Here is a 13,918-nt window from a genome sequence, read left to right as displayed (position 1 = left end):
TGCAGTGCTTAAATGTTACCCAGCTGCTGCGGTACTATGGTCTGGAAACCAGCTCTCCGATATCTCCTGAATTGTTTATATACATGTGTCCTGCTCTGCTCTACCAGATTGAGAGAAGGCTTTGTGTTGTACATTATGATGAGCTTGAAGATTTTATGAAAAATAAAAGTGCATCGATTGAGAATAAAGATAAAACAGGTGCATCAGGTAAGTGTGTAATATCCGAGGCCTTTGAAATTATTTTGCATTATAAATATTAACTTTTCTTCAGAGTTTGAAACGCCACACAGCTTAGCATTGACTGTAAAGGAATGGTTGAAACTTAACATATTCATTAGAAGAAATCTGAGACAGTATGATCCTTTAAGTCAGAAGTAACATTCTGTTGTTCGGTGGTGTGATAGCTTCTCCTACCTGACTCTGGCTCAGGAACACAGACCTTTCTTTCTTGTAGCTTTCTATCCTTCTTTATTATTGTCACTTCTGCTTTTATTTTTTTATGTTTGCTTGTTTTTATTTCTTTTTTATTTTCTGTCAGTGAGACCCAACAGTTGTGCCCCAACCATTTTGGCCTACATTCATTCCATCTAACTTTAGACATTGGACTTTCTTGTAGCAGGAGCATAGGCAACATACAGAATCTTTGGAGACAGAGGCACCTCTAGGGGATGAGCAAGTCCACTTACACTTTGTATTGTTTCCATCATTTAAAATACTTTGTCTTTTTCTCTTAGTGTGACTAAGGTAGTACATTTGTCTGTAGGTTGGAAGAATATAGACTGACTTTGACACAAATTTTCATAATAATAAGTTTGACCTGAATATATTCATTTAGAAAAAGAGAACAGTACCTTCATTGCAGTTCATTCATTGGAAAATATGATTTTAGGTTTTATCAGTTTTATATCCTAGCAGTGATGCAACTTTGTAGAACTGACATGCAAAATTTTAGGAAACTTAGGAAATATAAAGACTGAGGAGCATTTAAATACAACAACATTTAAACTGCCACTTCTGAGAATAATTCACTTTTCTGACTTTGAATATCAGAATATTTTATTTCACTCCTCCTTCACTGTTGAGCGTATTAGAAGTGTTCAGTTAAAATCCTTCACTGGCGCTGTTTTTTTTGTTTGTTTTGTTGTTGTTTGTTGAGCCTTGAGCAAAAGTCGATAGACTTTTTTCTTCTTGCTATAGTTTTAAGCTAAAAACATTTTTACTATTTTTAAAGCAGGTACTTTAAAGGCAGCATCCATTGTTTGATTTCATAACTGATTATACTTTTTAAGTTTGTGTTTACTGCTGCTATCATCCATAAACTATAATGGAACTGTTGACAGTTGTTTTACTGAGGTGTGTCTATGATGTGAAACTATTAAAATCTGAAAAAATCTTGGGAAAATGTCCTTGTTTTGAAAACAAAAATATTTATAGTTGTGAATATTGATTAGTGTGTACGTGCTTATTAGCATCATTAAAAATCAAGCTTGAAGTAATTACATTCTGATGGATATTAATACCTGTTAGAAAGAATTCATTGCTGGTAATTATTTTTAATGACTGCAGCATCATTAAGAAAGATTAACTTGTTGTACATAAATTTCCCTTAGCACACAGCTGCTGTCTCATTGACTGTTCAAAGGTTGCTGTAAACTAAATATCCTGTATATGGTAGCAAATCGTTTGTCTTGTGGAGTAGGCACATTTTAGTCAGAGTTGACCCTTCCTTTATTACCAAGAGGATTTGTAGAATGGCCCTAAGCATTTTCTGCCAATTAAAATGTTGAAACCGTGTAGAAAACTGTCATGCTGCACATGCTTTGAACCAGTTTAATTAGGAAGTTTCTACAGATGAGTGCTTCTTTCTAAAAGAATGCATTTACTTTCTCTGTAATGAGTAAGGAAGTTGATGAATAACTAAGCTTGAAGACCTTTAACATTTTAAGAGACCTAATTTGCAAAATAAGTGAGGCTTATTGTGGGACATTTAACATGTTTTATGGCATCTGTATCTTGAATATAAATAACACATTTGCCAGTTAATTGTAAAAATTCAAGTTCTGTTAATTGTGCTCTGAAAACAAACTGTAACCCATAACCTCTAAAACAGGTCAACTTGATTAGAAAATGATAAATCGTTCTTCATAAAAATTTCATGTATACTGTGGTATTAACTAGAGTTAGACTTCAGTTGATGTAATAAAGGTCTTCCTTTGTTAAGTAAAGAAGCGAATCACAAAATAACAAATCTTAACTGGTGTTTGGGGATTGCAGGAGGTGTAGGACTGATGTCAGTCTTTGAGTGACTGTTAACCAGTAGCTAGCTGGTTGTGCGATTCTAGTAAAATGAAACTGCACTTACCCAAGCTAGTGTAAGCATTCTTCAATAGAAATATTTGTCAAAGTTAGGAGGATGCAGAGAAGTTTAAACACTTGATTTCTGTGTTTTTCTTTAGTTTTAAAGCTTTCAAAAACCTTTATAGACCAGTGCTCTTCTGTTCCCACTTAGTAGCTTGTAAGGTTTTCATTAGGTCTGATACTTCAGGTTTCTAAAGTCAAGTAATTTAATTAACTGATGACCAAAAATTTATGCAACCATGTTAGGATTTGTTCTCATAACTACAGATAGTTCTGTAGCACCTTCTAATAGAGGATTTTCAAGGATTCTTTTTCTCTCTCAGTATTTTTATCTGTTCAATTGAGTTATCACAGGGTACCTATTAAAAGAGGTGGCATTATTATCATTGACAGCTCCTAAGCAACATAAAAGGAAATGTAAACCCTACTATGAATCAAGCTGATCTCTTTATGGTTACTGGACTTCTAGATACTTAACAGAGGAGCAGGCAGAGGGTTGTGTGATGCAGGTGATTTTTTCCCCTCATATTCCCATCACAACTTCCACTTCTCCTTCTAAGTGGTCACCAGGAGTCTAGCTGGGCTGTCTAGCTGCTGACGTACAGCTGTCATCTGTTCAGAAAAGTAGGTCCTGCGTATGGTATACCCAGTAAAGCTTTTCATGAAAACTTCAGTTTTTGCATTTGAGTGATCTAGAATCAGTATCGGAATCAGTAAGTAGGCATATTCTTCAGATTGGGCAACAGAGTAAGTTTTTCACATTTGAGAATTGCAATGTTTTTTCTACACGTTCTAATTATTTGAGAGTTTATGTTGCTTATAGTTATTGGACGATCTGCCACTTGTGTTTTTTTCAAATTCAGTTCTCTTATATCCTAAACTCTACGGCTGGTTGATTGTGAACAGACTGATGCTGTCCTGATTGTTTAATTCAGTTCTTCCATAGCGGGGCCTGAATTTGTAGCAGTTCACTGTTTATATGAATACTATAATGTACCATATTGGCAAAAGTCTTTTAGTCTGTTTGTGTTATGTACCTGTAGAGTAAAACCACGTATGCATCTCAAGGAAACATGTTATACTAGTAAAAATGCAAGGATTTTGAGAATATAACTTCATCTGCTTGCATACAAAATACTGTAATGTGTACCTGACTTGAGATTCTAGCCTCTCACAAAAGCAGCAGCAGTGAGAAGTAGTACAAGTAAAGGACAAGTCATTTTTTCAAGGCAAGAACCATTTAGAGCTGTTGTTTAAAAGCATTTCAGATCAGGTGTATCTTGTAAATCAGTAAATCTGCCTGCGCAGATGCCAGTTTTCCCTGGAGCTTATCATTCCCTAATTTGAGGAAGGCTTTGATTCAACACAATCTTTCTGTTAGCTTGCTTTCTTCTTAAAGCCTGCAGGTAGCTAACCTTTCTTAGCCTCACAGCAAATCCACATTATTATCCTTTTAGTGTGTTTTGACTGACAAATAACTGTGCAAATTTGGTGTTTGCTACCCACTGTTTGAACAGTGGTCCCTTGCTGAAGAAACTTGGGTCACTTGCCTCTTGCTTTTTCTATAGAAATATTTTATAACCCAGTAACAATAACTTCACTCATTGACCAAGCCTCATATAGCATTCCTAGGACTGTTACACATCAACATCTTTTATTACTTAAGAGCTATTCCAGTGTTCATAATGGAAGCAGAACTAATACGCAGCATATTTTAGAGTTTTGGACACTACAGTTGTATGAAATCCTTCAATAAAATTTTGTTTTGGAATGTTGTCAGAAGTCTGCCTTAGTAGTCATTTTTTATGAGGAAGTAACTATCAGAATTTGTGTTTGTGCTTTTGCATATATTTCTTGTCCTTAGACTCAACAGCAGCCTTTTGCTGGTAATTCTGGTTCCATAACATTTTTAAGTAATTCTGGTTACATACCATTATTAAGAGATTGAACAGATATAGACAGAAGCTGGAGGTCATAGCTTGAGAGATTAACTCCACAGATTACTCATTCTAATTGTAACATGCCTCATCTTAATCATGGTTCCGTCTTTAGGTACTATATCATTTGTAAGAGTACATAAGCCCTTCAGAGATGCATTTGCCAAATCTGTGCTGTAATATATGAAACTTCAGCCAATTTATGTAATCTCCTTTCCATTCTTGGTCTCCATGTAAGGCTGTTAGTCATTTAACCTGGTACTTAGTGTCATAATATCTATGTCCAGAGTGGAGATCAAGTGTCCTGTCAAATGGCCCTGCAACTTTAATTTGGGCTACTTGTGCATACACATTATGCTACAATATTGAATTACATGTCCATGTATACTGTTTCTTTCAGCAGGGCCTGTTCATCCACTGCACATGGTTGAACTGCTCTGGGGATGAATCAAAGTTATGCAGTAACAGTCTTTTGGTCTGCAGGGTCCTACTTCCAGTCTAGATCTATTTTTCTATTCCTGTTTTTCGGTCTCTGGTTTTGGTTCCTCATCCGATCGTTTTTGTCTTGCCACCAACTCCCTGTTTTCCTTGTGATATCAATATCCATTCCAATATATTCTGTATACTCTCTGAATTTTTTTCCAGTCAGTTCCTCTTGGAGGATGTGTTATTGTACCCTTTGCATTTGAATTAGATTGTTTCCTTTCCTGCACTGCCGTAGAATGAGAGATGTGGCCTTCATAGGAATGAATTTTCCACATAAAGCAGCAGATGTTGTAAGTTGTGGTGTTGACCCTGACCTGCCCTGCAGCAGCTACAGTTCTAGTGGCAAAGAAAATCTTGTCAAATCTGATCTGTAGCGTTTTCAGTACAAATAGAATTCTTATGACATTTGACTGCTAAAACGTAGAATTCACTGAACAGGTTATAATCTTCCCCCCCATTTTTAACTCTCCCCCCCACATTTGATCAAAAATGAGCAGACTTTCACAGCCGTAATAGAAGTTGGATCCTACAACAAAGTGTCAAGATGCTGATGATTTTAAAATAAAAAGTTGCTAGCTTTTGTTAAAAATAGCAAAATGTGTATTTTTGATCAAGAATGAAGCTAGGAAAAAAAATGGAAATGCCTGAAACACTTAGGGCTAAAATGTTTAAAAAAAAAAAAAAAGTTCAGCTTGAGGTAATCATGTACTTGACAGCTCAAATAGTTAATGTTTGTAAAACAGGGCTTTGTAATGAAAATTGTTGGATAGGGGTAGCTATTTGCTCTCTCTATATCTTTGTGTAATGTATTGCTTTCCACAATGGCACTGGTAGTTTAAGGTTTAATTAGCTTTATGGATAGTACTGTGCATGAATCTTTATTAGTTTAATAATTCTCCTGTGTAAATCTATAATTCCGTCATAAATACGTTTCTATCTTTCAGTGTATTGCTGTGACATTTTTGAAGAGTCAGATCCTAAAAATTGTAGCCACTAACAGTTCCCGTCTTTGGGACTGTGAACCATATGAACTCTGCTATTGGAGTGAAACAGTTTTTGCTTAGGGTTCTTTTCAAGTTTTTGTGTTGAGAAGAAACAAGAGAAGCACCAGAGAAGCAGGGAGAGAAAGCAAAACACCAGATTTTAAATCTAAGCCTTAGTGATGATTTTAAAAAATAGAAGGGAAAAAGATGCTATTAGGGTGAGATACTGGTTCCAAGAGGCCTATTTCTTTGCTCATGGGATCTGTATCTTGTGCAGTTCCTCCTTTTTATGTCGTATAGAAATTTGGGCATCTTTGCTAATTAATGGCATTACACTGAGTGTACTTTATTCCATTATCACTTTTTCTTCTAATGACAACAATGCAGAGGTCCTCAGAAAAATATACACTGTTTTTTATTGTTACCAAGTTGCTTTCAAGTCTCTAGTTCTTATTTTAGTATTTTATTTTTAAGGTTCCTCTGTCAAAGTCTGAGCCTTATTTATTTCTCAAAACTAAAAATGTATGTTTCAAAACACCAGGTGAAGAGTATTGCCTAACCATGTGTACTGTTCCTAACAAAGGGGGAGAAATATTTATTTATTCCAGTTAAGTTTTGCATCAGTCTCATTTAAAAACAAATGTTAAATAAAAATTAGTGCCTTTAGAGCTCTTGTAAGTTGAGAAAAGTAGGAGAGATCATTTTGCTCCAGCATGAAATCTTTTGCTTTTTACGTTTCATTAATGGACTGCAGAGGTAAGCCTGGAACTTAGAATTAGGAAGAATTGCTGGGTTGTGTCGTCATTCTCTTAGCTGATTGTCTTCTAATGTCTTTTGGTATACTGCCCTGCGAACAAGCCTGTGTGTGTTTTGCACTGTACTTGGGTACTGGCTTCTTATTTTTCAGCATCTTTTGAATGAATAAACACACAGCTTAGGTTAAAGAAAAGTCATCCTAAGCAATAGTAGAATGTCATTAATCAGTCTTAAAGGTTTTCCAAGTATTGTTCTGATAACCTTTCTGTATTCATTTCTTCCCACAGCCTGGTTTTGTGGTATCATCTCTATCACCGTCATTAGCCTGCTTTCCTTGCTAGGTGTGATCTTGATTCCCATCATTAACCAATGGTGCTTCAAATTTCTTCTAACTTTCTTGGTAGCTCTGGCTGTAGGAACAATGAGTGGAGACGCACTACTCCATCTGTTGCCACACGTAAGTATTCCTTGCCTTTTACCCTAGTTTAAGGGTATAGAATTTACAAACAGCTGTCTGACAAATTTCAGTACATAAACGTTCACTGATGCAGATGAAGATTGACTTGACTGTGAGGGACATTGCGAAACAGTATTTGAGACTTTCTGTTAATAACAAACAAAGTAAATGTGCTTTTCTAAAGAAATGTAGTTGTATATTCATAGTTACTTAAAATAATTTGAGAAAGGTTAAATGACCTGAGGAGACCAACAAGAGCATTTTAAATTTAGCAGGTATTACTATCCCTTATCTACTGATGCTTGTATATCAGTACCACCTAAAAGCATTTCAGGGGGATTCAGCTTCCTGATTACTAGCTTTTTTGAGCTAGAATCGTGTTTTGTTTTGTTTGTAAACTATTCCTTTTATTTTGTTTGAATGCACATGTTTGGAGAAATTAGCTTCTCATGTATTTAATCGAGAAATTGTCTAAGTTCCTGGGAAGGTAAGCAGTTTTTAATTTTTGCCAGTATACTGAAATTCTTGCAGAGAGGAAGAAGGGGAAATGTTTTCTTCATGTAAATTTTAATATAAATTTGGGAGGGGGGGAATGGGAACCTTTGTATTTCAGATCAGAGTTAAGGCTGTAATTGATTGTAATAGTTAAGAGTTCATGCATTTGATTGCCAGTGGGAGTGTAGGAATAGTAATTTTGTGTGACATTTCTGCTGGTCTCATTATCTTTTATAGCATAGTGACAGAAAGAGACGGAAGCTTGATTTCCCCCCCCCAGAATTATCCAGTAAAATATTTTGTATTGATTAGGGTAATGAAAAATTTCTCTGGTAAAATGCATTTGTATAAAAAGAATCTTCTTAAATGTTTTTGGTAGTATTTGGCAAGGTTATGTTTTTTGTCATCCAAGCGTGGAGCCATTTCAGTCTGCTGAAGGCATCAGGTCACACATTGTGTTATTATTTTTTCTCCTAATAGTCACATGGAGGCCACAACCACAGTCACCACCATGGCCAAGGTCACGTTCATGAACACAAGCGTTCTCATCGACATGCCCATGGACATGGAATAGGGACTGAAGGCTTTCTAGAAGAAAATGATCCAGTGTTGAAAGGTCTTGTTGCACTTGGAGGCATTTATGTTTTGTTCATCATTGAACACTGTATAAGAATGTACAAGCATTACAATAAACAAAAGGTACGCAGTAAAGTTGCATGCTATTTAAAAAACATGATAGTTGAACTTACCTTCTAAATGTTAAGAAGTTTTCTTTATGATGATTTGTTATTCTGTCAGCATTAGCAAGTGCTGCTAACCTGTGTTCTGTTTGATTTCACATGAGGAAGCCCTTTATTAAAGGGGGGGGGGTTCATACCTGCTAACAAGGGAATTTGTGAAGACAAAGTTGAAATCTGATGGGGGGAAGTCAGGGCACTTTAGTCAGGTATATTTGGAGGTAGATTTAAGTAAATGAGATTTTAGCTCTTTCACCAGAAAGCAGTGAGCTTTTTGGAAAAAATATAAAAGGAAATATGTAAGAAACAACTAGTAATAGGAACTAGACAACTGTCAATTTACAAAAAACTTAACTGTGTACTATTAGCTGACATTACCAGTATAACAGAGGTATTCAATTTTTCCCCATGGGAAAATGCCAAGACTTGCAGACCTCCCACTTTCTACAAATTTCCAGTCAAATTGTTACTTGTTTCCCTGAAAAGAATTGAATTTTTTGGAATGGGGGCATGCTGTATTCATGCCAGTGGTATAAAAGGAGAGTACTTGAGAGGGAATATGAGAGTAGGTAGGAGTTTAAGCCACTGAAAACCCCTATTCGTTAAACAGTCATTCTGAATAACTGTTTGGCATCTGTTTGTCTCCATTGCTTGATTTTGAGAAGAAAATTATTTTGACAAATCTAAAACCATTTATCCCAGAAAGAGTGAGGAAAGATTTCAGGTTTTCTGGTTTCACATCAGACTTGCTGACTTCAGCTGGACAGTAGCAAAAGATTTTCTGTGTTGGAGGATGTGCCTAGGTCTTCATTGGACGTATTTTCTTTAAGATTAATGAATTAATTAAATTCCCTAGACTGCTTTGGCAAATCTGATGTCTATTATATGGGCCGCAGACAAGAAAGTAGCAAGCTTTTCTCTGAAGGAAAATCTGAGGAAATCATAGGAGTATAAAACTTACTAAAAATGAACAAAATAGAAGAGCTGTTCTTGCTGCATGTTTGCTTTCTTGAACAAAATAGGCAAATACAATAACTCTTTATATGTGTGAAATCCTTGTCATAAAGTTCTCTGTTAATGAAGTGATTTTTTTGTGTGTGTGTATTTCTGTGGTAGGTACCTAAGAATTTCCAGTGAGATAGATGTGACTGATGAGCCTTACAAAGGCTGACATGTACTTCTGCTGAACACATTAAAAGAGAATAACTTACTCTATTTTTAAGAGAGATTTGTGACAATTCAGTTCGTCCTTCATTTCTGTCAGTGTCACCTTACAAACTAGATGTTAACTTTGTTTCCTGTTGCAGAGTAAGCAGAAATGGTGCAAGAAAAAACAGACTGAAGAATCACCAATTGGAGGGAAACTTTCAGATCACAAATTAAATAATAGACCAGATGCTGACTGGCTTCAGCTCAAACCCCTTGCAGGTAAACATTTATTTTCAGAATTCTCTGATTATGAGCTTCCAAGTAATCGTGGCATATAACCTTTGGCATGTAGCATGTAATCTCTTGTACAGTTGTGCTGCTAGTATGCAAATTGTTGTTAATGAGACTTACTAGGCTTTCTCTGTGCTCTTTATTTTGTTTCCCTTAGATCTGAGAGCACTTTGAACACTTCCTAATCTGCCATACAAATAGTTCTCAGATTTCTGAAGCAGTCAGGGGTTTGGGTGGTTGTGGTTCTTGGTTTTGGGGGAGGGGTGGTTTATTAAACTCTTCCTGACTAGCTCAGCCCTGGCAGAAACTATCTAAAAAAAATTAACACACACAACTGAAAGAGGAAAATCTGTGCCGCTTTGAAGATTCCAGCCTCTGACGTATTTTAGTTTGGCTGAGAAAGTTAAAAAAACTGATTTCTTCTCATAAATACAACCACTTCTCAAGTATCCAAAACAACTTTCAAATACTGTTTCTCCATTATAATCTGAATGCTTATGAAGTCTGAACCCAGAGGAAATGCCATATCACTCACTTCTTGAAGGATGAGAGAAGGGAAAGGGCTTTGCTCCGTGAACTTCCCTTTCTGTTGTCTGCATGGCTGCAGAATTTGTTGATGAAGAATCCATAGGCAATATTCATACAAGTGCAGTTTTGTTAAATATGAACGGTTTGTGGAAGAGAGAGTGTTAGGGCTGTAGTCTTGTCCATTCAAAGAACTTAAAATGGGATTTGACATAAAACAATGGGCAGTGACATAGAACAAAGAAACACTTTCAGCTGTGAGTATGGTGGTACATATGTTTTAAATATTTTCATTTTCTTTTAATGGGTGATGAGAGAAATTTTGCTTCTAATGGCATAGAGTATTCTTCTTACGTAACTGGTTCTACAACACTCTTCCTCTGAAAGTGTACTCTGCCAAGCAGTAAATAATTCATATTAAAGGCTATGGAAGCCTGTGCTGAATATGAATTTTGAACTGCAGTGCCACTGCCACTGATCTGAATGGCCATTCCATTTCTCGTTAAACAGCCTCTAAATGATGTTAGAAAGCCTGTTTGTCTAGAAACTGTTTGTCTGTTGAATAGATATTCTGTACCTGGTTTTTTTTAATTCCACTTAGCATTTGTGTAATTTTTACTCTGAAATATTGTGACTTAATTATTTTGATCTAATAACTTCATTGTCCAGAACTGCTTTTTTTCCACAACTCTTTGTTTCCTGGAGCATAGATTGCCAATTTTATTTATTTATTAATACTTCAGAAATATTGGTAGACTTAAATTTTATGCCCATTTGCTTCTGTATTGTTTGCATTTTGTGTTTCTTTGCAAAAAGGGCTTTGATATGCTAACAGAGTAATGAGCTGCATTAGAGAATTTCACTGTATGACACAAGTGTATGACACAGTGATATATGCAGTACAGAAACTTTAAAGATCTGTCATATTCAGCTGCAGAGCCTAGTGTGCTCCAGTGAAGGTTAAGCGGTGACTTGTATGTGCATGCACACAGAATAACTAATTTGCCTAGCAGTTTGGATTCCATCTGCAGCATGAGACATGTTGTTATAGTCCTGGTAACTTTTTTTTTCCAGTGTTGAACCATAAATTTTGTCAGCAGCAAAGTAACAGGTACAAGCCCAGCTCAGGCTAAAACTGACCGTGTGTGCTATGAGTACAGAGCTGTTGCCTTGTAATGGAGACTGCTGAATGCTCTATATGCAAATCACTGAAAAATAATGCAATGAGAGATCTTTTTTGGCTGAATGTTGACAACAGTTTTTAGTTTGGGTTGTGCTAAAATATTTTATATTTTTGCTTTTGAAAAGCAGATAAAATCTTAGCTCAATCATATAGTTGTGCTGGTGGTATTTTAAAAAAGAATTAATGCACCATCTCTCAACTGGCTTCAACATAGGAGCAGACGACTCAGTTTTATCTGAAGATCGACTTAATGAAACTGAACTAACTGATTTAGATGGCCAGCTGGAATCTCCTCCCAAAAACTTCTTGTCTGTGGAAGAGGACAACAATGTGCACCCTTCTCACAATGATGTCTCTCACACTGCTCAAGAGCATGATCTCCATGATTCAGAGTATGAGAGCCATGGCGAAGATAAAATGATAGCTAGAAAACACAGTCACCACTGGCATCACAAACATTCCCATCATTCCCATGGCCACTGTCATTCTGGAAAAGACCTGAAAGATACTGGGATAGCTAATATTGCTTGGATGGTAATTATGGGAGATGGCATTCACAACTTTAGTGATGGCTTAGCAATAGGTAAGAAAAAGCAGTAGGTATTTCTCAACAGTTTCTTCCTACCTTGCATAATTTGGTAATGCTTTCCTTATCAGTGATCACAGGTAAGGCTTCAAGTTAGCTCCTGTAGTTACTTAAACAAGGCATTGTTTAACCTCTTTCAGAACAGGAGTGAAAAAGACATCAACTATATTAGTCTTCCCTTTGTTAATATTCTATGACTATTTCCACCAAGATTATTGTATTGATATTAGCAATAGTAGCAACTTTTGCCAAATAAATATAGGTGCAGACAAGACTGCTCATGAATTATGGGGTACCTGCAATATACATTTGTTGTTTGGGTCTCGGTATTTGCCTTTGAATGATAAACAGTAAGTTCATTTTTCTCTTATTTATAATAATATTTATTTATGATATCATTTCTATTAGTAATATTTATAATGATACATAATTTATAAATAACAAATGTACTAGGAGTCAGGTTTTCAAAATCAAAAAAAATAGTACTTAAGATAACACAATTTGTGTTTGAGCAAAGTATTTTTTTGGTTTATTGTCATTTTAGATTGATTTCTAACCAAATGTAGAGAAAATTGAACTACCAGAGAAACTGGAACCGTTACAGATTTGATTATTATTATATCATCATCTCTGATTCATATAAACCTCTATATGTCATTTGAACTGTAAAGCACATTAATTTGAATATGTCATAGGAGTAAAAATGATAGTGGAAGTACTGAAGTGCATATATTTGAAATTTTTACCAAGGTAAAGCTAAGGTGCTAAGGTTACTAAGGTAAGCTACTTTGTAGGGCCTTGCGTTAACCAGGGGAATTGACTACAGTACCTCTGCTTTCTCCAGTTAATTTCCTAAAAATCTAAATTCCCTAAAAATTAACTTTTTTGCTTCGTTTTTGCTGTTGAATAAGTAAGTCATTTAAACAGTGGCTTATAAGGCCAAAAGGACCACTTCACCATCTGTTGAGAGCTTCGCTGTATTAAAACTCCATTTCTAAATATTCATGTCTTGAGCCCAAACAGCTGATGCTTTAGTAAAAACATATATTTTAAAAAAGCATATATTCATCACTTGAATATATCATGCTGAGGAATGCATGCTTTTCTGAAGAAAAGTTAAATATCCTCTCTGTCTTAAGACTGTGCCTTCTTTTTCCACTTAATACCAGTTTTCTCATGTCGGAGTTATTTAAGGTATGAGCTTAAAATTGATTGAATTTAATTAGCTTACACAGAAGTTATGCAAAGAGGTTTATGCAAATGTTTTTCTCCTTGTTATCTTCCAAGTTAGTTTTATTAATGTTGCTGGTATGCACTCTAGAAATAAGCATCAAAGCAATAGAGAGCTTATGGGCTAAATAGTAGTTTGGATTTCCATTACGGAAGGAAGAGAACTGGACTGTTGCACTTGTGCACACTTACTAGGCTGATGCGCTTGAGTTCCTCGAGATGTAAAAGTGGTGCTGTTTATTAGAGAACATTAGCCTGTTGCCTGCCTATCTGTGTTTTCCTCTCAGCTGTGTTCTCCTTTCTCAAGATTTGCCTCACAGATGATACAGTAATAAAGTATGCAGTAGTAATGCACATCCAGGAGACTTCCAGTATTTCCAGACAGACCACAGACATAATGAAACAATATTAGAGCATGCATTCTAACAAAAAGGTGTAATCTCAGGAAGTTTGTTGATGAAATTTGCTGACTTGAAAATAGTAAAATATCATTTGAATCTTATTTTTCTAGGAGCAGCTTTTAGTGCTGGACTGACAGGAGGAATTAGTACATCTATAGCAGTATTTTGTCATGAGCTTCCCCATGAATTAGGTAACTAATGACGTAAACTTGATCTGTTCAGTCTCTTTGTCTGTATGAAATATGTATCTAAAAGCTATTGTGATGCTCATCCTGATAAGCCTGATACAATGCAGATCCTACTGGGGTGACCAGAACTTTAGAGAGTAATGGAAAAATATTGTT

At 35.7% G+C, this 13,918-nt stretch overlaps 1 protein-coding gene across 1 annotated transcript in view; it reads left to right on the top strand.

Annotated features, from left to right (window-relative positions):
• Positions 1 to 13,918, top strand: part of SLC39A10 (solute carrier family 39 member 10) — a 42,726-nt gene that overhangs the window by 20,526 nt on the left and 8,282 nt on the right. Inside the window, exons 3-8 of the mRNA XM_013952188.2 lie at positions 6 to 207; positions 6,808 to 6,977; positions 7,953 to 8,171; positions 9,517 to 9,637; positions 11,572 to 11,940; positions 13,685 to 13,765. Coding sequence (XP_013807642.1) covers positions 6 to 207; positions 6,808 to 6,977; positions 7,953 to 8,171; positions 9,517 to 9,637; positions 11,572 to 11,940; positions 13,685 to 13,765 — 1,162 coding nt within the window. The remainder of the gene's footprint in view (positions 1 to 5; positions 208 to 6,807; positions 6,978 to 7,952; positions 8,172 to 9,516; positions 9,638 to 11,571; positions 11,941 to 13,684; positions 13,766 to 13,918) is intronic.

Source organism: Apteryx mantelli, chromosome 6 (genome assembly GCF_036417845.1).
Source record: "Apteryx mantelli isolate bAptMan1 chromosome 6, bAptMan1.hap1, whole genome shotgun sequence".
Lineage (NCBI taxonomy): Eukaryota > Metazoa > Chordata > Aves > Apterygiformes > Apterygidae > Apteryx > Apteryx mantelli.
Note: the sequence above shows the minus strand (reverse complement) of the source record. Positions and strands in the feature narration are given on the sequence as shown.